Source organism: Melospiza melodia, chromosome 7, assembly GCF_035770615.1.
Source record: "Melospiza melodia melodia isolate bMelMel2 chromosome 7, bMelMel2.pri, whole genome shotgun sequence".
Lineage (NCBI taxonomy): Eukaryota > Metazoa > Chordata > Aves > Passeriformes > Passerellidae > Melospiza > Melospiza melodia.
Window position 1 is genome coordinate 26,352,350 of NC_086200.1, and position 22,039 is coordinate 26,374,388.

Here is a 22,039-nt window from a genome sequence, read left to right on the forward strand (position 1 = left end):
GTCCCAGGCCTGCCCTGGTGCCAGGCCCCAGGTGCCCCTGCAGTGCCTCATTGTACACAGAGCCACTGGCCAGGGCGGTGCCTGGGTCCCAGCAGAACAACCCTGCTGCACAGTGTCCCCTGTATGCTGCAACCCAGCACCCCCAAAAACAGCCCATCCTCATCCAAACATCCCTTTTATTCCAGTAGCAGTGGCTGTGGCCAAAAGGGAAGGGGCACGTGGTAGTGCAGGCACTTGGTGATGAGGGTATAGCAGGATGGGGCCCAGCCCAGCCTGGCCACAGGGGCACCACCTGAGCTGTCAGCTGCACCCAGCTGTGCAGGGCTGGCCTGGAGGGACAGGCCAGCTGTGCCACTACACATCTGTGGCTGGGCCCCACTCGTAGCCTTCATCCTGGTCTGAGTCATCCCTGGCCCGTGTGAACCTCCTCCTCACCGCCTCGTGCTCGTATTCCCTGGGGAACAGAAGGGTGCTGATGGCTCTGTGTGACAGGGACAGGGCCCTGCTGGGACTGTCCCCAGCCCTGGGCAGCTGCCATCCCCACCCCGGGGCACAGGGTACCTGATGCTGTCATAGCTCCTGCCCTGCCGTGGCCGTTTGGGCACCTGGGGAAGAAGAGGTGGGAGAGGTCAGGGGCAGGACAGGGGCTGTGCCCCAGCCTGGGGCATTTGCCCTTGGCCACCCAGAGCTGGGCACAGACACACAGCTGGACCCTGCAGCAGCCAGAGGTGACACCCTGCCTGTGCCATGAGAATGGGAGTCATGCTCCAGAGCTGGGCACTGTGCCACCCTCCTCTGCCCCGCCAGGCTCTTGTACCAGTCCAGGACAACCCACCTGCTCACTCTGGCTGTGGCTCGGGGCCAGCTGTGCTGGCTTAGAGGAGTCCAGGCCCTGGCTCGGGGCCAGCTGTGCTGGCTCAGAGGAACGGGCCAGCCCAGGCTGGTCGTAGGCCTCCTCTGCCTCGCCGTCGGTGTACGCGCCCGCCTCCCCATCCGTGGTGTCATCGTAGTCGCTGTTGGCTCGGCTGTCACACGTCAGGTACCCCGAGGGCACTCTGCTTGGTGGGTTCAGCAGGTCCAGACTGTCCTCGGTGGCCACATCTGCCTGAGGGGTGGGGATGACAGAGACATGGGACCTCAGCCATGGGGGCCATGTGCAGCCCCATCCCATCACCTGCCTGGCTGCAGCCCCAGGAGGCCCAGCCTTGCCACAGAGAGCCCGTGCCCTGTACCTGCTCTGCTGTTGTCCAGACTGGCTGGCTTTGCTGTGTCCTTACAATGTCCTGGATCTGCTCGTACCACGCGTTGCCGCTGCCACTGAGGCTGATGGTGGCCGTGAAGAGGTGGCTGCAATATTTCTTCATCTTGTTGGCCTGGGCATAGAGGCGCCGGGAGCTCTTCCTGGAGTCGGGCGCCAGCCACTGCCGCATGGCCTTGATGCCCTGGCGGCTCTCGGGCTCGCAGAACACCACCACGGGGTAGTACTGCACGTAATTGAGGCGCTCGACAGCCGAGGGCGTGATGTCCAGCAGGGCGTGCTTGTTCTGGGGCAGGGCACAGCCGTCAGCCCTGCTGGGAGCAGGGATGAGGGCCATGGGCTTGCCACAGGCCCCAGCTGGCTCCGAGGACGTGGGAACGGTCTCACCTTTTCTGCGATCTGCCGCACCGAGTCCAGCTTGATGACCTTGGACGATGCCCCATCTCGGGGCACGCTCGCTGCAGGACACAGAGATGGGGCGTGAGAGGGGCTGGTGCCATGCCCAGCACCAGGGCTGTGTCCCTCAGGGAAAGGAGGGGAAAGGGTGAATTAGCCCAGGAAGGTGTTGGGGTGTCATAGGGAGGGAGCCAAGGTAAGGAACTCTCACAGGGTCTGGCTGCTGGGCATCATTTTCTCCCCAGCGTGGGGGCACTTACGGGCAATTTCGAACAGCTCGGGCAGCTCCCTGCTCAGCTTCTGCACAGCGATGTCTGCGATGGGGCCCAGGATCACCACGGGCCGCTTGAAGCTGGCTGTGGGAGGACACAGGTGCTCAGGGGGGCTGGGGGCAAGGGCAGAGCTCCCGGCACCCAAGCACCCAGCCCCGCTCCTCGTGGTGCCCACAGGCCTGCACCTCGCCCTGCTCCTCCCAGGAGAGGAGGCCCCATCAGCAGCCACAGCAGGGCAGCCCCAGGAGCCGTGTCCCCTGGCAGGTCAGGCTGTCCTGGTGCCCACCTTCCTTGAGGACCACCCTCTCATAGGGTGGGTAGCGCCCCTGCTTTGTGAGGGCAGACAGGTCCTCCCGGCTCTTGCGCAGCATCTTCTTGGCTCCCCGCAAGCCCCGCAGCTTCCAGAACTCAGCCCTTGCCCCGGAGGGGTTGGCTCCAGACGTGGCTTTCAGCACTGACTCCAGGCTGGCAATCTGCTCTGCCCTGGGAGAGGAGAGGGCTCAGGACCTGCAGCCTCTGGGTTTGAGGAGCAGCTCAGGAGAAGCTGGCACTCTTGCTCGGTGGCACAGCCAGGTGAGGCCATGCTAGACTTCTCTCTCTGGGACTTTGGACAGTTTGACAGTCAGCTGCCTCACCACCCTGAGAAGGGATTTCACCAGCTCCTGCTTCCCACCACTGTGCCACCAGCCCTGCCTCTCACTGAGCCCACCATCCCTGTCCAAGGCTCACTTGGGAGCCTTCTCTGGCTCTGCTTGTCCAGGGGCTGTTCGTGGCTCCATCCCTACCTGCTCCGGTTGGGGATGATGCCCTTCTCCTGCTCCTGCAGGTCCCTGCCCATGCGCACAGCCAGCCAGCTGCCCAGCCTGCCCCGGTACATGGTGTCCAGCACGTGGAACACGTCCCCACGGACAAAGCTGAGCCCTGACGGCGTGTCCTTCTCAAAGTCAAAGTGTGTCCGGATGTAGAACGAGTCACCCACATTGGATGAGACCATCTTCCTGTAAACTGAAGCCCAGGGCAAGAGGGACCATCAGGGGAGGAGATGGCTGAGGAAGAAGATGCTGGAGAGATTTGGGAAGGCACTAGGCTGGCTGGGAGGCTCCACAGGAGCCCTTGCTGCTAAGGAGGGTATTGGGGACGCTTTTTCCTCCCATGGCACTCTCAGGCATGCTGGGGACAGTAGGATCTGACTCGCCAGCACATGCTGGCCTCTCCAGGCTGAGCCATGGTCCCAGAAAGCCCCTGTGCTCCAGGAAGCCAAGGCACAAACAGGGCTGGGATGGTCTGTTCCCCTCCCATCAGCACTCTGGAGGAGGAGGAGGGGAAGAAGGACCACCCTGAAGGGCCATGGCAAGTCCAGAATAGACAGAGGAAGGAGAGGCACAAGCCCAGGATGAGCCTGGTCACCACTCACTGTCCTGCTTGCTCTGGATCCACAGTGTGACCTCCTCGCCTGGGGGCAGGGCCATGAGATATTCCACAGCCTCCTCACGGGTCACGTTCTGGAAACTGGTGTCATTCACCTGCCACAGAAAAGCACTTGGACATGGTCCTGCCAGTAGGACAGAGGGCATGGACAGCAGCAGGGGACCCAGGGACAGCAGTGCCCAGGGCAGAGTGGGAGAGGGAAGTGATCCTTGTCACCCTGGAGGTGATACCCTGGGGAGATATTGGACCCAAAAGTGCTGGGGCCAGTCCAGATGCAGCAGCATATGGAGCATTTTCAGCCTCGGGTACCTGCAGGATCTGGTCACCTTCCTGAACCCCCTGGATGTCAGCCAGGCTCCCCTCCTGCACGCTGGACACGAAGATTCCCACATCATTGCCACCTGTCAGCCGCAGCCCCACGCTCTTGGCCTTCACAAACTGCACAACCCTGGCGTTGGTGCTGTACCTGCCACAGGGAAGGACAGTCAGCCCCGTGGTGACATGCAAGGACAGGACAGGGAGGCGCTGACCCTGTCACCCCAATCCTGTGACACAGCAGCTCCTCATGTCCCCCAGCCATTCCCCTGCCTCTTGCAGACATACCCATCCTTGTGGGCAGCTCGGCTGGTGAGGGGGCTGTGCCCATCCTGCTCCATGGCTTCCAGAAGGTCTGCAGGAAGGAGAGCTGGTCTAGGAGCAGCAGTGGCTGTGCCGAGGCACAGGGAGCCCTGGCATGGCTCCATGGGGCTTTGGGCAGTGGAGATGCACAGGAGCCTGGAGCCCCCCCAGTGCCCACTCACCTGGGCCCTGAGCATCAGCTACAGCCACCTTGGCCACAGGCTCCCTGCTTGATCGTCCCCTCTCCCTGGAACAAGGTTGAGCAGGATTTAGGCAGGGCAGTGGAGAGAGCAGAGCAAGCTGGGTATGGCAGTACCACCTTCAGGGATACTGGCTTAGGAATGGAGAACCAGCATCCCCAGACAGGTGGAGAAGACAGAAGGATCTGCCAGGGGACAGAGGGGCTCATGGGCACAGTGTGGGCCTCACGGTGATTTTGTCCTGGCAGCAGCTGGAGATCGTGGGGAGGCCTCTGGAGATGGCGGATGGGACAGCTCAGAGTCGATGTCTGAGATATCTGCAGGCACAGGAAGGGAGATGCAGCAGGGGCCATGCAGCCCCCGTGCTGTGTGACTGACCCTGGCCCCAGCACTGTCCCCTCACCGTCCATCTGGGAGCTGTCGCTCTGGCTGTCAACGTCGGGGATGTTGACCAGGAACTGCCGGTGGTCACGGAGGATGAGCAGGGTCAGGATCCCCTCTGTCTGCTCAATGAGCTGCTGGGTTTCAGCCAAGGACATGTCCTGGCTGGCTACCCCATTGATCTGGAGGGGCAGAGTGGGAGGCCTCAGGGCACCTGCTCCTGGGAAAGCCACCCCCAGGAACACCCTACAGGGATGGGATACTCTGATTGCCATCTTCCTGCTCCCTTCCCAGCTCCTCCAGGCCAGCCCCAGCTCCTGCAGCTTCACCTATTCTGTCCCTGTTCCTGTTCCTGGCTGCTTCCCAGTGTGACCTCACTTTGTACAGAGGAAACCATTAAATCATTAGCATGCTTTGTTAACATCCACTTCCACCTGCCCGGGGCTCTGCCTGCAGGCAGGTTTGCAGGACCCCTCAGACACCTGAACCTCAGTTTTCCTTTGCCCTGGGCCCAGCACTGTCCTTCCATGCCCAGGCCTGATGCAGGCTCTGGGGCTGAGATCTCCCCAGAGTCACTTTAGCACCAGGTCCCAGCAGCCACGGGTCTGCCTGGACCAGGTGTGCAAACAAAGGGTCTCCCTCCCTTCTATTTCCTCCTCCCCAAGTACTTTAAGCATTGTTTTATCTGACAAACACCTGTGACTGTCATCCAGTGAGACATGGACACACAGTGGGGGACCACACCCCGTGGGGACAGTGGGGTGGACATGACCCCAGTGTGCCAGCAGGACATGTCACCAGCCCTGGCAGCAAGGAGCTGGTCCCTGGGACAGCCAGGGGAATGGGGCAGGGAGTGGGCACAGGCAGAACTGCCTCCAGCATGGCCGTGGCTGGGCCCTGGCAGTGACACCAGCCAGGGACGAGCCCTCCAAAGAGGGGCAGATGAGACTCCCAGTGAGTGCCCTGCACCCCAGGGCCCCCATACCTTCAGGATGAGGTCTCCCTCCTGCAAGGAGTTGCCCTTGGCCGCCAGCCCGCTCTCCACGATGTGCTTGATGAAAAGCTGACTCCCCAGCTTCAGGCCATACTCTGCACCAGAGAGAGCCGTGATGGTAGAATCAGGCAGATGCAAGATCCCCTCCAGGTCCCTGCTCAGCACCACCCCCACAAGCCCCAGCTCCCCTTGGGGTACTGGCAAGCCAAAGCTGAGCTCTGTAGCCCCCAGCTGAGGGGAGGAGGTTTAGTGCACCCAGCATGGCATGCACTGTCCCCTTGCTGCAGCCAGGCCCCGGCACCACCCAGCCATCATCTCCTCCCTGGGGGAAGGCAGGGCCAGAAATCAGGCAACAAGACCCAGGGGCAGCAGGAGCAGGAGGGCCTCACCCTCATTCTGCTTCTGCTTCACCAGCACCGAGGTGATGGGCTTCATTGGCACGTCCTGGCACGGCAGCCGCTTGAAGCCCGACACCAGGGCCAGCCCGTTGGTGTCCCCGTCCTGGCCAAAGGAGCAGTGTCTGCCCTGGCCCCTCCGATCTGAGCTGCTCTGCAGGCGGTGGCTGCTGTCCTGGCTCCGCCTGCGGCTCCGTGCCACCGGCCGGTGCTGCCTGCGCTCGTCGTGCGGGTGACCAGAGCTCCTCTCGCTGGACGAGTCCCCGTCGTAGCCCTGGCTGTGGTCCAGGTCATCCCGGGAGCGCTGCAGCCTGTACTCCTCATCTGAGTCGTAGTGCCGGGCCACGGCAGGGGACCCAGGGCTGCTCTTGCTCACGGGGAGCTGAATCTTCTTCGGCCTTTTCAGTGTCTGCAGGTGCACAGCGAGCAGAGGAGGATGATGGCACAGCTGTGTCTGCCAGGAGATGTCCCTGCAGCAATTCCCAAGCCCCAAACCTCGGGCACATGTGGACAGGGGATCTGGGATGGGGACAGGCACCAGCATGAGCATGACTCCAGCCCCCATCCCACCACAGAGCACACTCACAATGTTGGCGATCTTGCCACAGGTTTTAAGTGTCTGGATGGCAACAGAGGACGGGACGTTCTCCATGGAAATGCCGTTCACCATCACGATGTGATCCTTCTTCCTGGGAGGGAAAATGCAGCTGCAATGCTGTCCTAGGCACAGCTCCCAGCCCAGGGTGCTGGTGGGGTGGTGAGCACACCCCATTCCAGCCAGGCAAGGCAACAGTGGTGCTGGCCCTGTCCCAGCAGGAGCGATTCTCCATCCCTCCCACCCTTGCTGGCAGTGATCCCCCCCTCTGACCCCATGTCCCTGTGCACTCACTGGAGCTGACCCATTGCTGGTCCCCCAGACACCACATCTGAAACAAACACCGCTGTGTCCCCGGTTGTCCTGTTGGGACGGTCACGGCCTCCGGAGACAGCAAATCCAAAGCCCCGGTGAGGGTCCTGGTGGGGGTGGGCAGAAGGGGGTCAGGCAGAGTTGACCCCACTGACCCCGTCCCTTTCCACGGTGGAACCACCCCAGGACAGACTGACCTTGCTCAGTGTCACCGTGTGCTGCTCCCAGATCACCATCTCCTCCATGCTGGGCACCCACCAGCTCAGGCTGGGCAGGGGCTCGGTGGCAGCCGCACGGCCGGGGGGCTCTGAGCGGCTCCGGCTCCTCTTTCCAGCCGCCAGCCCCTTCCTCAACCCAGCATCAGGCTGCAACACAGAGCAGCAGCAAAGCTAAGCCATGAGCACAGGGACTGTGAGGCCGCAGGGGACAGAGCCCCAGGGTGCCAGGACACTGGGACTGGCAGCTGTGGCACACCCCAGCTAACCCTGCTGAACCCAGAGCTGCCTGTGCACCACAACATCACCGCTGGGGATCCATCCCCATCCCCTCAGACACGGGTCCGTGCAAAGGGGGGCTTTACACAGGGCAAGCACAGGACTCATCTCCATGGCTGGGACCCTGTCCATGCCATCCTCTGTCCTCCTGGAGCTGCCAGGCCTTGGGATGCTGTTCTTAGTGCCTGTCCACCCACTCTGGGCTTTGGCAGCTCTGCCAGCTGGTTTGGCAGCACCGCTGCCCCAGTTTCACCATTTGATTTCTCTGGGTTTTCCCCAAATCCAGTGTTTTCCACCTGAGGCAACCAAGCCTGACTGACAGAATAATGTCCCCTTGAGGCTGAAACTTCTGGGATGGGCCCAGGGATCTCCACCAGCTCCTGGTTCCCTGTAGGTAATGTCAGCATGAACCCAGAGAGACATGGTGGGAGACAGCACGACCAGAGCCTTCCACCAGTTCCCGTGGGGTGGGACAGGGACAGGTCACTTTGTTCAGGGCCTCACAAAACCATCAAAGCAGGAAAAGGCCTTCAAGATCATAAAATCCAGCTGTCACTCCACCCCACCATAATCTCCCCTAAACCATGTCCCCAAGTGCCACATCCAGATGCCTCTTGAATGCTTCCAGGGATGATGACTCCCGCACCTCTCTGGACAACTTATTCCATTGCCTGACCACTCTTTCAGTGAAAAAAAAAAATGTTTAGTATCTAATCTGAACCTCCATTGGTGCAGTTTGAGGCCATTTCCTCTGGTCCTGACACTTGGCAGAAGAGGCTGATGCCCACCTCACTACAATCTCCTTTTGGGAGAGCAATGAGGTCCCCTGAGCACCCTTCTCCAAGCTGCACACCCTCAGTTCCCATGGCACCACATCCGTGGTGTCTGAGGGCTCTGGAGTGCCTGTGCTCATTTCTAACAGCTCCCAACACAGCTCAGACACCTTCAGCCCTGCCAGGGATGCTCACATTGGTACCGCAGGGAGCTCAAAACCTCCACAAGCCCTTTGGGAATTGGCCACAGGGCAGCTTTGGTGGGACAGAGACACCTCGTGGGCAATGCCAGGGTGGTGCCACATCAGGGGTGTGGCAGTGGGCAGCCAGCCCTGGGCAAGTGCAGCAGCACAGCCTGGCACCAGGACATCCCGTGGGCAGCCCCCCAAATGAGACCAGCCTGAAACGAGCCCCAGCCCAGGGCAGCGCAGGGAGGGCTGGGGGAGGCCTGGGGTAATCATTCACCCGACAGGCAGGTGAATGCTGCAGCCACGGGCGGGGAGGGCAGAGTCCCCTGTGCGTCACCAGCTGCCGAAACCAGCCCGAGTGCCACCCTGCCGCCCAGGGACACGCGGGACCGGGGGCAGCTGGGGCTGGGCAGGACCCCAGGGTGGCAGCGCCCGCTGTCCTGGCACTGGGGAAGCTGATAATGAGCAGGAACTCCCAGAGTGGCATTGGGGTGGTTTCAGCTGTGTCACCAGTGTTGTTTGTGCTCCCTGGACACCTACAGGTTACACGGTGGGAAATACAGGGCCAAGAGAGACCAACCTGGAGCAGCCAGATCATCCCCCTCCCTAGGGTGGTGACATCTGCTGGGCTAAAGCCACCCAATACAGCCCCTCACTGTCCCCACCTGGCTCCCACTACTGTCCCACCACCCTGGTGCCCGTTGCTCTCTCCAGGCAGTGGCTGGAGCAGCAAGGGGATGGCAGCAGCTCCAGCGGCACAGGCAGCGTGCCTACGGTGCCACCAAGCCCTGTCCCTGTCCCCAGTCTCCCCCCAAGGCCTGGCGCAGGGCCTGCACCTGCCCAAGGCCGAGGCTGGCAGCAGGAGGAGCCGGCTGAGCCGGTTTGCGACAGAAACCAGCGCGCAGCTGGAATGGCCCCGCAGGGAGAGGCAGTATCTGGGCAGAGCTGACCGCGACACACCCAGCACCGGACACCGGCAGCGCCGGGAGCCCCGCACACGGAGCGTGGCACCAAACAAAGCCAAGCTGCGCTGGGGCAGCTCAGCCCACGGCCAGGTCCCGGTTCGGGCTGTGCCTGGCCCCGGGTGACACCGCCCGCCATGGGGACAGCCACGAGTCGGGGGGTCCTTTATCGGAAAGTGACACACACAGCTCGCCCCAGCCGTGCACACAGCCAGCCCCACCACCCAAAATGTTTCCTAACCCCCTCCCCTGACAGAGCTCCTCATCCTGGGACCAGAGAGGTATCTGCTCTCAGCCAGTGCTGCAAAACCCCTCGTCCCTCGTCTGGTCCTGGCCATGCAGCACCGAGGTCCGGATCCCCCAGAGGCTGCTCTGTCCCAAGCCCACCCAAAGCGCTGACCCCGACCCCCTGCCCTGGGAAAGGTCTCTGGAAGGGCTGCCCCGGACCCAGGGTAAGCCGGCAGCAGAGCGGCACGTCCTGCAGCCCCGGGGCGGGGAGCTCCGACCCTCGGGGTGTCTCCGTGCTGTGGGGCACAGCTCCAGGAGGGTCACTGTGTCCTGGAGCCGGCCAAGGAGGGACAAAGGACGGCCAGTTCCCCAGGTGAAAGCACAGCTGAAAGCCAGAAAGCAGGGCTGACAGATCCCGGGGGACAGAATGAGGCACTCACCGAGCCTGGGATCCGACCAGGAAGGAGCTGAGCGCCCGGGCTGGTGGCAGTGGTGTCACTCCAGGGTGCCTTGCGTAACCCTTTGTGGCCCAGACTCTGCCTGCAGCGGGGAAGGAGCAGGAAGGGGGTTCCGGGGGCAGCTCCCCGGGCACAGCAGCTCTCCCGGAGGGCTGTCCCTGCTGTCCTCCACCGCGATGGCGGCTCAGCCACCTGCACTCATCGCCGTCCCAGCGCTGCACCGGGACAGGTTTGCAGGATGCTGGCGGTGCCTGCAGACAGGGGCTCCTCTGGCCCAGTCCAGGGAAGCGGTGGGACTCTGTCCCAGACTCCCAAACCCTCCCAGCCATCGTCCCAAAGGGGACAGACACGGGGGCCAGCCTTGAGATCCCTGTCCTGGGAGGTGTAGGGGAAGCTGGTGATGGCTGCTGCCCCCTCTCCTCCCCTTCCCTTGCCCCTGTCCGCACCTGAGGACCAGGTCCCCGCCATCCCTGGTTCCGCGGGGCCGCTTTCCGGCGCTGACAGCGATCAGGTCCACGCCGCGCTTCTCCGCCTCCCGCCGGGGCCGGTACCGCTCCCAGCCCAGCGCCGGAGCGGCGTGGGGGGACCAGTTTCTGCGGAAGCCCCCGGCCCGCAGCCGCCAGCCCGGAGCCGGAGCCATGCCGCCGCCTGCCCCTCCGCTCGCTGCTCGGCACCGGCAGCTCCCGCCCGAGCCCCGCCGCTCCCGCCCGAGCCCCGGGAGCCGCTCCCTAGGACCAGCCACAGCCGGGAGCCCCTCTGGCGGGGCCCGGCGCCGCCGAGCAGCCTCATTAGTGCCGGTGGCCCCGGCGTTGCCTCCCGGCAGCGGCAACCCATGCGGGGCACGCGTGGCCCCGGGGCTCCGAGAACCGGCGGGGCCGGCCCGGGCTGACCCGCGCCCCGCGGCTGACCCGGGCCGGGCGGCGCCACTAGATGGTGCCGCGGGGCCGGGAGGAGCCGGGCCCCGGCTTGGGCTGGGAATCGGCGGCGCTGAACGGCGCCGGGGCCGCGCAAGAAAGAGGGAGCGTGTCTGGGTCCCGGTGCACGGCAGGCCCCGTCCAGCCCGGAGTTGTCCGGTTACCGGGAGCTCTCGGAGACGATTGGGGGCGGAGCGAGGGGCGGGTAGGCACCACCCGGCACCGGGAAGGCTCGCGGAGGGCCCCGGTCCGGCCGGGACAGCGCGGTGGGACCCGAACCGCGGCGGGACGGGGGACACGGGCTCTGCCGCGCAGGGCGGGACACGCCCCCGCCGGGCCCCGCCCCTCCGCCTGCGCCACGCCCCCGCCGCCATGAGCATCCACAGGCCACGCCCCCGTTGCCATGGACACCCACAGGTCACGCCCCCGCTGCCATGGCGACCGGCAGACTCCCCGCCCCCGGGAGCCCCGCCTCCACTGCCATAGCAACTGGGAGGCAGACCCCGCCCCCGGCGGGGCCCCGCCTCGGTGCCATGGCGACCGCAGGCCCCGCCCCCCGACCCTGTGGTGTTTCCCCCTCCATCGGAGGTGTCGCGGCCGCCGCACCGTGAGGGATCGGCGGGAGTTGCTGTGGCCTCTCTTGTCCCTCCCCGCCCCCGTCGAATCCCACAGCCCGCCGGTTATCGCGACAGCTCTCCGCCGCATCGCAATTAACTCCGGCGGAAAAGCCCCGCTGTGCTTCCGGCGCTGTTCGGGGCGTGTCCGGCCGCGGCGCCACCCGCGTTCTATGGTCCGCGGCGCTCCCAGGGTCCCCCGCGCCGCGGCCGGTACCCGGGAGGAGCGCGGCGGCGGGCGCTGGCCTGTCCGGGGCCTGTCTTGCCCCGGGGCTGCGCCTGCCCGCGGCCGCCATGGAGCTGGAGGTGCCTGAGGAGGCGGAGGGCTCGGCGGCGGCGAGTGCCGGTGCCATCACTCCGGAGGCCGGCGTAGGGGGACCGGACGCGTCAGGAGGTAACGCGCCGCGAGCACCGGGGGCCGCCCCTGGCTGTCCCCCACCCGGCCGGGCTCCGGCGTGTCCCCGAGTCCCGCCGGCTCGCAGTGGTTCAGCCCAGCCGTACCCCCGGCCGGGCCCCCCCGCGGGGCGCTCGGAGTGGTTCGGTCCAGCCCGCCCCCCCTCCCCGGAGTGCGCCCCCCCTCCCCTCCCCCCCCCAGACACCGCGTGGTCCCGTCCAACTGCTGCTTCCCTTCCCCCCCTCTCCCCCGGCCCCGGGGTGGTTCCGCCCCGGCGGGGACACCGGGGGACACCGGCACGGGGCTGCCCCGGCTCTGTGCTCGGCACGTGAGGGGCTGCGAGGGGCAGCGGCGGCGCCCGGACCACGGCGCGAGGCACAGGCCGCCACCTCCGGCACTGCTCCCGGAACCGGCCCGGCTGGGCCTGCAGGGCCGTGTTGGGGCCGTCCTGTCCCGTCCCGTCTCGGGGGTCGCCCCCCGGAGATCGCAGGGTCGGGGGTGCAGGCGGACCCCGGGGAAGGGGGCGGGGGGGCTTTGCCGCCGGCCGGGTCCCTCCCGCCGTAGGGAGCCCCATTTGTCGGGGCTCAGAGCGACAAACGCCGGGCGCTGCTGAGCCCGGCAGCGGCGTTAGCAGAAGGTTTGGGGTTCCGGAGTGGCAGGATGGATCCATGGGGCTGCGCCTGTGCACCTGCCCCCGCCTCCACCGCTGCCTAATTATTTCTAGTTCATTAACAGCCTCAGGATTGCTGCCTGAGCCGCGCTCGTGATGCTCAGCCCTGCTGCTGACACGTTCCTGCGCAGGCCCGGCGCCGAGCTCCAGGCACCTGCCGGAGTCCGGGCTGCTCACGGGGCTTGGCTGTGGGATGACAGCGATCTCCGTGGCGTCAGGCCTTTAAATGAGCATCATTAGATCTTCTGAGCAGCAGCTAATTACAGTGGAAGCCGTGCTCGTTTGGCAGATGCCATCTGCCCTGCTGGGGCTGTGGCTGTAGTGTGTATTTGGGTAAGGTGCCGAGCTCTGGGCTGGGGGAAGCTGCCCCAGCCGTCCTGCTGTGGTTCCTCGGTGCTGCAGACATGCAGGGCTGGCAGCCTGCAGCCTGCCCTCCCGAGGCTGCTTGCTGTGCTCCCACACACCCTTGGACACCTTTTGGGAGTGTTCTCCAGCACGGGCAGGGGTGGCAGGTGATGCCAGAGGAGGGAGAGAGAAGCTCTTGCTGCTCACTCACAGAACAGTTTGGTCTGGAAGGGACCTTAAAGCCCATCTTGTTCCATCCTTCTGCATGGGGAGGGACACCTATGAACAATTAAAATACAGTTTGTCCTTGTGATTTCGCTGTCATATATGGTTTTTGGGGAGGATAGGGGGTTGTTGCTCAGGACAAGGCAAAGTGTTTATGGAGACTGTTGCTCAGGAAGGGTTTAAGCAGGGTGAGTGTATTTATCTTCTTCCATGAGCAAGTAAATCTGAATTTATGAACCTGTAGGCTGTCTTACCTTCACGGTGATAGTAAAAAAGATGAAACGGAGCCAGTAATCTCACCAATGCTTTGATTTCTCAAGTCAAGTTGCTTACTCCTCACTTGGGTAGCGTCCAAATTGTGTCACTTGGCCTCAGCTGCTCTTGCAGCTGGAGCTCTCAGGGGGCTGGGGACAGCATGCACAACAGCAAATGAGTTTTTGCTGGAGAAGAGCAAACCCTGGGGGATGGAGGTGGCCTTTGGTGGGCTGTGGGAGGGCATGGCTGCACCCACACAGGGGAGGCTGTGCTGTGGGTCTGGGCTTGTCACTGTGCTTGCTCCATGGTCTGAACTGGGTGACAGATCCCTGTAGCACTGGTGCCTGTGCTGCTGTGTGGAGGTGTTGAAGTGCCCATGGCCCACCTACACGGGTGCTTTGTGCTGCTCCCCTCGTGCTGTCGATGGAGTGGCTGAAACCTGGTGGGAGGGGAGGCATCTGGGTGCTGTGCTCTGCCTGAACAACATGGCAGGGTTAATCCAGACTGGGTCAGGCCAGCAAACACCTTCCCTGAACCCTCAGTAATTATAGAAAAATTACAGATAGTCTGGTACAGGAGTAAAACTGCCTGGAGAAGGGCTGGAAGTTGGGGACGCCTTGGCAGTAGGTTGACTTAAGGTACAGAGTGTTCTGAGGGGAACTTTGGAAATCTCATGGTTTGAGGGAGAAAATCTCACTTATTGCCAGCTGCAGGGCTCATTCATGAACATACAGCCCAATTCGTTCATTCCTGAGACCCTGGATTCAAAGTTTTAAAAAGTTTTGTGACCAGCTAGTTGAAAGGGAGTTTTAAAATCTAATGGATGCAGATGCTTGCTGTGCCTTCTCCCTGAATCTGTACCCTCATGCCCTGGGGAGGGACTCCAGGGAGTGTAAGGGGCTGCTCCAGGGTTCTGGTGAGCTGTGGGCAGGGGCAGAGGTGCTGTGGGGTCACAGGTGAGTACTGGGGTGCCCTGATCCCAGGCATGGCTGGGTAAGCAAAGGGTGCATCACCATTCCTCTAGCCAGGTGCAGTCTGGAGACACAGGGTCTGGAAACCTTTTAGTCAAGGGTGGTTGGGTTATGGGAGAGCTGTTACTACAAAGGAACTGGCACCATGCAAGTGTTGGACAGCAGGACTGGCCTCCACCATCTCCTGTCTAAAGTGGGAATTCTCAGTGGGGAAGCAGAGTTGCCTTGAAGTTGGATTTATTTCGTTGGTCAGGTTCTCCTGTTCCACAGGCTTCAGTCTGCCCATCACTTATGGTCCAGAGCTGGAGCAGAAGCCTCCAATGTGTTCTTCAAGGTTGGATTCTAATCTTTAGGGAACTGAAATGATTTAACAAGGATTCAGAGTTGTGCTGGACAGCTGTCTTGCCTTGCTGTACCTGTGGCTGCAGGAGCACAGTGAGGATGCCAGCCCCAGGCAGGGAGAGCCAGGTGTGCTGGGTGCTGGTGGCACCTGTGTGGTGCCTCCAAAACACTGCAGAGCGTTGATTGCGACAGCCCAGGAACAGGATTGCAGCTCTTCCCTCTTAGCAGTGATAACTTTGAAGTGACTTTTGAAGGGTTGCTGGAAGCAATTTTTTCAGTGAGCAGATTAGAGATAAGAGAAGAATTCCACCCTGTGGGGCATAAGCAGTTCAATTCATACCAACTCGATGGAGAGGGGAAATTGAAGAGAGCTTATCAGCTTGAGGAAAAATCAAATGTGCACATCATCCCCAGCATGATTATGGTTCACAGCTTAGTTGGATGTCACATGCCTCTGTGGCGTGAAATGGTGCTGGCGAGGATGATTACAGAGGGAGTCAGCCAGGCAGGAACAGGCAGAAAAACACCCTGTGCCTTGAACTCTTAAAGACCCTGCAGTCACTTCACAGTCAATAAGTCACAGCTCAGCTGCAGGGAAGGAGGAAGGCAATGAAAATAGAATTCAGGCTGCTCTGGCAAATTAATTGTTCTTTAAGATGTGAATCGGCTGGAAGCACGTAGGGAAGCTGGGACGTGGAGCCTGGGAGCTGGGAAGGGCAGTGTGCACAGCAGGCACATGTGGGCACTGCCCTAAGGATGCTGAGCCTGCCTGTATGGTGGCAGGGCAGGCTGCAGAACGAGCTTCTGAGAGCACACAGGATGGGCAATGATTATTCTCATTTTCATTAACCAGCCCCTGGCATTGACCTGTGTACAACAGCCCATTCCACCACTGCCTGTCCCACTCGGGGGGCACGTGGGCCTCTCTGGAAGAGCTGCTCAGGGAGTGACCTGAGTGGATTCAGTATGAACAGTATATCATTTGGGACTATTATTGAAGTGATTCACTGACATGACCATTATGGGCTCTTGCCAGATGCACAATCATAAGAAATATGGTGTTCCCATATAAGGTGGTTATAGCCTGAAAGGCAGCAGCAGGAATTCCACACTCTTCCTTCATGGACACATCTTTCAGTTAGCACCAGTTGACTCCAGAAATAGTCCTGCCATGGCTGTGTGATACTCTGATAAAGACTTGAGAGCTCTTCTCATCACTTGCTGCTTCAGCTTTGTCAGTGTTTGATTATTCCCATCCATCCTCTTGGGCTGCCAAGCTTATTCCCATGTACCATAATTAATCTCTGGAAGCCTGGCAGGTTCCTCACTCCCGACATGGATGCACAGCCATGTGGTTGCTGTCACCTACTGGTATGAGATATGTTTATCTGTGCATGTGGGAGCTGCAGGTGTTATGTGGGGGTCACTAACTTGTGACTCAAGAAGCAGAAATCACTGCACCTTTTGCACTGCACTGGGGAATGTCAGAAGGAGAGTGGGAGAGGGAAATATTTGCTAATCCCAGTGCAAGGAGGGTTGCCTTTGTTTAGGTGGAATTGAACGCTCAATGCTCCCATCACAGCATGGGGAGGGAGCTGCTGGCCATGTCGCTAACATGAGATGCTCCCTCTGGAATCCTGGCTGCAGGAAAGTGGGAGCCAGAGCAGGTCCTGCCTTCCCCAGATGGTCTGATCCCATGGATACACTGTCACAGATCTCCCCTGGATCCCAGGGAAGACGGTGGGAGCAGCAGGTTTTGGAGTAGACTGCCGGTTTTGGGACACGCTCTCTGGTTTAACACAGAGGCCTTGGCACCTTCTTTTCTCCAGGATGCTTATGTTGAGAGAGAAGTGACACAGAATGAAAGAATAGTTTGGGTGGGAAGGGTCCATCTCATTCCAACTCTCTACTGTGGGCAGGAACACCTTCCAGTAGACCAGGGTGCTCCAAGCCCCATCCAGATTGGCCTTGAAGCTCATAAATAGCAGCAGAACAGCAGGTGGCAAGTTGGAGTATTTCCCATTAAGTCTTTCCAGGTCTCTAACCAAGATCTCTGGTAGTCCCCTTTGATTTGTTCAATAACCCAGTGACAGTGTTGCTGTCCTTCACCCATCTCCCAGGCCTACAAGCTGGGTCAGCTCATGAAGGTGCCCAACATCCTGTTATTTTAGTCACATCAAACTGATTGTCTGGTCATGTCTGTGGGACCAGGCAGAAGCATTGTGCAGGTGCAAAGCCCTTGTTGTTTGATGTGGATTCCCTGTAAGTAGTTGCTGTTAGACAGACAGACAGACAGACACACCTCTGTGGTATTTCACCATTTCTAAATCCACGATGAGTGCAAGAACTCAAAGGAGAAAAGTACTGTTGTGTTTTGTAAGTCTTTGGCAAAGCAGAATTCCTGGCCAAGCGTGGTCTGGTGTTTGCTGCTGGCTGAGGGTGCCTGTGCAGCTGCTGGTGTTTCCCTGAGTGCTGGGCTGAGGGCTCACACCCTGCTGAGCCCCTGCTGCTGTTCTGCCGTGGGAATGCACTCCCAGGCAGGAAAACACATGAGCACAGCACAGAGGAAATCAAGGCACTGCCTGGGACCCAAAGACTGTTCAATGCTGAAATGAAACAAAAGCACGAGAAGGAAGAGGATCATGTAAAAAAACCAAACTTGTGGCCTCTGTGAAGTGGGCTTGGTGTTGATCCCTGGCAGGGCAAGCATCGCAGAGCCCAGCATTGCTCACCTGCCTCCTGGGGAGCTTGTGCCAAATGGAAACAGCTGCTGGGGAAGACTGAGTGTGGGCAGGAGCCTGGCTTCTCCAAGAGCCCTGTACACACCAGTGATCATACAGTGATGTTGGGGCTTTTCCTTCTTAGGTAGGTCTTTGAAATACTCACTTCCTAAGCAGCCTGGCACTTGTTTGCTTGACCTTTTCAGTGATGCCAACAGCTGGGTTAACCTCCAGACTTTCTGGAAAGCATTTTTTGTAATTAAAAAGCTTAAAGTGATTAGAGCAGCTTTTCTGTTACTTTGTCTCCTCACCCACATATTTAGCAGAAAATGCTGTCAACCCCAAATTAAGTGTCATCATCTTCCATGGTGTGTTCTTGTGGCTTCCCCAGCTTACATGTGGGTTTTGGCACTGGCTTGTGGTGAATTACCAGGCTGAGTCAGAGGACATGCTGTGGTGGGGAGGAAATCTGAAGCTGGCAATGTGCTGGGGTGTCCCAGTGTTCCCAGCCCTGCCCATGCCACTGGTCACCATTTACCATGACATATTTTTATCTCACAGCTCTGGGGAGAGGCTGTGAGTCCCTTTGCCTCTCGTTCAGCTTTCTTTGAAAGCTGCAAGCTTTCAGCTGAAGCAAGCATACTGCTCTTTTCTAATTCTATTGAAAAAACCACAAATGTGTACAGCTAAGGAGTTGGTGTGTGATTTGAAGGTTTCTCTTCAATATTTACTGTAACACAGAAGCAGGCTGGAATAATCCACATGTGTAGAAGAGCTGTGCTCTTTTATAGCATGGAGCTGGCATGTTCTTTACAGTTGCACCTCTGGCAGATGCCTATGAGAAGTGCTGTTCCTCTGGATAAGTGCTTGACTTTGCATCTGGAGTTACAGGAAACAAACTTTGCTATGTCCAACCACTGCCTGTGCAGTTTGCATTCATGCTTTGCAGACTCATCAAGTCAGCCCAGTCCTCATCTCCTTTGTAATCAGCAGAACCTGCATGTTCTCTTTGCAGAAATTGCTACTAGAGAGGGTGGGGAAGACTTCCTGGGAGAAAAGAGAAGTTGTGAACCGGCTGTTTGCCTTCATTGTTGAAGACCTGCCTGTTGCATGAGGAGCGTTTGAAAGGCTAGGACCCACATTGCAGGAGCACAACTGGAGCTGCTCCTGCTGCCCAAGGCCCTCCTTGATCCAGGAAAGGGAACCAGGTCATGGCCTGGGGTTTGTCACAAGACCAGCCCGGGCACATCCACGTCCATGACTGAAAGGGCCTGGAGATTAGCTGAACATGGGAACAGCACAGGCAGCAGCTCCTGTCTTTGTTCTGGGTGAAACAGCTCAGTCTCCTGAACTGGGAGGAATTAATGGATTACAAGACAAGGGCAGCTTTGCCTTTTTTGTGGTCATTAAAACACAGCAGCGCTGCTGGGACGGTGCCGCTGGTGCCGTGGCTGCTGGGGAGCTCAGTCAGACTGGTCAGACTCCACCGAGCTCCAGCGCTGCTTTTCACTTTGCTGCATGGTGTTCACCTCTGCTTTTCACTTTGCTGCATGGTGTTCACCTCTGCTTTTCACTTTACTGCATGGTGTTCACCTCTGCTTTTCTCTTTACTGCATGGTGTTCACCTCTGCTTTTCACTTTGCTGCATGGTGTTCACCTCTGCTTTTCACTTTGCTGCATGGTGTTCACCTCTGCTTTTCACTTTACTGCATGGTGTTCACCTCTGCTTTTCTCTTTACTGCATGGTGTTCACCTCTGCTTTTCTCTTTACTGCATGGTGTTCGCCTCTGCTTTTCTCTTTACTGCATAGTGCTCACCTCTCCCAGCCATGCTGGGGAATGAGGCTTGATTCAGCTTCTGCCCTGTGCTCTGGCTGCTGCTGTTAAAGCTTTCCTGCTTCTGCTTTCCTGTGGGAGCTCTTCTGTGGGTCTTGGTGGCTCCTGCAAAATGAGTTTTCATGCTCTGAGGGCCTGTTTAGGCACAGCAGCTGTAAACTCTTCATTTAGAGTCAGTAATGCTTTTTTGGACAAAGCTCTGTCAAACTGCTGACTCTTCACATTCAAGTTGTCTGTGTTCCTGTGTCGTGGCAGACACCTCCTAATTTCTTTTCCAGAAGATCTGGTAGCACTTTGACCTCAGCCATGTCCTGAAGAAAATGCAGCTCACCAGAGGAAGGGAGTGCTGGGCTGGGAGCCAGTTGGGTCTCTACTCCTTCACTGAATTTAGTAAATCAGAGTAATTCCCCAGCTGTTTCATGGGTTTTTTCCATAGGAGAGGTGTTCTGGTGCTTTTGGGGCCAGGGACCTGAGTTCACAGTCATTTAGCAGGGCTGGTGTTAGAAGCATGTCCCATGTCCTTAGTGTGACCCAAACTTTGGGCACATCAGGATGCTCCCCTTCAAAATGGGTGTCTTGGATGTGTCAGACTGTGCTGGTGACCATGTTGTGCTTCTGCAAGAGTAGAATTAGTCAAGACTGTTTTGCCTGCTCATTTGCTGCCTGACAAGATGTTGTTTAAATTACTGGTTAGACTTTTCTTTCCCTTGGCATTTGCTGTTCTCAGTTGCTGCTTTATTTTCTGTCACCCCAAGTGAAGATCTGGATTTCCAGTGGCTGAGGCAACCACTGGGACTGGTGAAGTGCAACCTGATGGAGTTGAGGACTGACACAGAAACATGTGTCATGTCAATTGAAAGAGCATTGTTTGTGAAGTCAGTCTCTTGGGAATTCAAGCTTGATGCCCAAACTTGCTTTCTGCCTCTCTGGTTAAGGTTGGGTTCACCTCACCTGGGCAGAGGGGTCTTGCCAACCCTATGTGGGACAGGAAGGCCAGGGAGGAATGCAGTAGGTAGAATAAAAGCAATTCTCCTGTATATTTAAAGCAGTAGTAATTTAGGTCACCTTAATCTGCTCTCCCTCCTCCCCTTCCTGTGGGATGGGAGAATATCCCAGCCACGTGTGCTGCAGGGGGATGATGAGGGGGGACCACCTTCCTCTTGCTGCTGTCGAGCTGTGGAGCATCCTGTGGCCTTGGGAGGCTTCTCTACCTGTTTATTATCTACCAAAATAATCAAACACAGCTCTCCAGCAGTACAGCAAAACAGTGTTGTTTCTGTGCATGAGATGAATGACTTCAAGGTGATTCAATTCAATTATTTTTGGGGGTGGAATTCCTGATTTGTGGATGGAACTGTCATTCTGGTTTAAGGACGAGCATCCTCCTAAGCTCTAGGAATTTACCTGGTTTTTCACCAGTTATAGTTGGGCAGCAGTACAGTCACAGCATTGCTTCAGGTGCTGTTCAGTGCTGGTCCTGTCAGCCCTCCAGTGATGGAGTTGGCTCAGAATGGCTGTGTATGGATTTTTATCTCATTCAAGGCTGAGCTCAGGTAATTCAGGCCACTTGGCACCAATTTGAGCAACTTGAGTGGAGCAATTTGGGTTGGTGTGTTGATACAACTCACAAAGGGTTCAGAGCGCTTGAGTATTTTTGTGTAGTTGGCAAATTTTGAGAAGTTTCGTGAAATCCTTTCAAAGCTCAAGACTCATCTCTTAAGTCCTGTGAGGCTCCCAGCAGACCACAATGCTGGAAACCACAGAGTCATTGAATCTCCTGGGTTGGAAGGGACCCATGAGGATCATTGAGTCCAGCTCATGGCCCTGCACAGGAGAACCCCCAGAATCCCACTGAGTGCCTGAGAGCATTGTCCAGCACTTGGGAACTCTGGCAGAGTTCAGGCTCAGCCACCAGCAGTGCTGTATCCTGCTTTGTCCAACATAGTTGATAAAATTTTGGGAATCACAACAGCTGAGTGGGACATGGCTGGTTTCTGCCCTTGGAGCCTGCTTGGTTTTGTTACCACAGTGGATCCCACAGAGGGGACAGCCCAAGTGAAGTCAGTTGATACCTCTGGTGTCTATTGATTTTACTTGAAGTCCTGAAAAACTGGAGGATTTAAGAAAAGCCTTCAGGCTTGGCATAAGGCCTAGAAACACGTGTGTGCATTGTACAAAGTAAAGTGAAGGTGATGAGCTGGGGCCTTCCATGGCCTCTGGTTGGGTCTTTAGGATGTGCAGCTCTCATCCCAGTGTAGGGCTGGAACTGGAGCTCGCCCTGGCTTTGTGACACTGATGGCATTTTCCACGTGGGTTAATGGGGGGAGAGGGAAGAGTTCCCTGCAAGGCAAAAGTGACTTTGTTAAAAGTCTGCTGCTCTAAAATACCAGGGAAGATCTGCCTGTCTTTCTGCTGCCTTGTCATGTTTGGCACATTCTGTGACCTGGGCCAAGGCACAAGGAAATATTGCCAAAGCCTCTGCTTTGAGCAGGATGCAGCAGCTGAGGACAAAGATGTTGCAGTAGTTTTTCTTTCTGTAGTTTCTCTGCACATCTGATGGACCAGATTTTGTGGAATTTTTGGTATAAAATTGTCCATTATTGCAGTTTTCAAGGGGAGGGAGCTGGCTAAAATCCTCCTCTGGCTGAGTGCTCCTCCCTGAATGTGCTGATGGCACTTCAGCAGTCACAGCCACTCCACTTGGATGCTGATGTGGAACTTGGTTGTCTCTGTGCGTTCTGGATTCCGCAGTTTCTGTCAGTGTAGCTGGTTCTGCATCCCCGTGCCAGGATGAAGGGGTGG

General features: G+C 58.6%; 2 protein-coding genes across 9 annotated transcripts in view; one reads left to right on the top strand and one right to left on the bottom strand.

The window, feature by feature from the left end:
• Positions 1-159: 159 nt before the first annotated feature.
• Positions 160-10,526, bottom strand: TJP3 (tight junction protein 3). 2 transcript variants are annotated; one of them, XM_063160798.1, is made up of 21 exons: positions 10,399-10,524; positions 9,935-10,034; positions 7,047-7,214; positions 6,832-6,956; positions 6,529-6,631; positions 5,937-6,351; positions 5,539-5,642; positions 4,576-4,735; positions 4,402-4,489; positions 4,155-4,219; positions 3,958-4,024; positions 3,664-3,820; positions 3,341-3,449; positions 2,712-2,931; positions 2,213-2,409; positions 1,915-2,010; positions 1,646-1,716; positions 1,233-1,544; positions 836-1,105; positions 562-605; positions 160-454 (listed from the first exon to the last, which is right to left on the bottom strand). In XM_063160798.1, the coding sequence occupies exons 3-21, from the start codon at positions 7,092-7,094 to the stop codon at positions 355-357; spliced, it is 2,751 nt and encodes a 916-aa protein (XP_063016868.1). In that variant the 5' UTR covers positions 7,095-7,214; positions 9,935-10,034; positions 10,399-10,524; the 3' UTR covers positions 160-354. The 2 variants fall into 2 exon arrangements, with proteins under 2 accessions (XP_063016868.1, XP_063016867.1); XM_063160797.1 differs by having other exon boundaries at positions 160-605; positions 10,399-10,526.
• A 1,161-nt stretch (positions 10,527-11,687) lies between these two features.
• PIP5K1C (phosphatidylinositol-4-phosphate 5-kinase type 1 gamma) overlaps positions 11,688-22,039 on the top strand; it is a 52,875-nt gene continuing 42,523 nt past the window's right edge. For 3 of the 7 annotated variants that reach the window (XM_063160799.1, XM_063160804.1, XM_063160803.1), the window contains exon 1: positions 11,688-11,874. In XM_063160799.1, coding sequence (XP_063016869.1) covers positions 11,775-11,874 — 100 coding nt within the window. In that variant the 5' untranslated portion in view covers positions 11,688-11,774. The remainder of the gene's footprint in view (positions 11,875-22,039) is intronic. The other 4 variants (XM_063160806.1, XM_063160800.1, XM_063160801.1 and 1 more) reach the window with 2 other exon arrangements.

Bases quoted from the DNA above. Each gene is read 5' to 3' on its own strand.
- TJP3 (XM_063160797.1), bottom strand. From the start codon at position 7,094: ATGGAGGAGATGGTGATCTGGGAGCAGCACACGGTGACACTGAGCAAG. The intron at 6,632-6,831 runs GTGAGTGCACAG...TTTCCCTCCCAG, and splicing joins CCAGCAATGGGTCAGCTCCA to GAAGAAGGATCACATCGTGA. The intron at 1,717-1,914 runs GTAAGTGCCCCC...TGTGTCCTGCAG, and splicing joins CGAGCTGTTCGAAATTGCCC to CGAGCGTGCCCCGAGATGGG.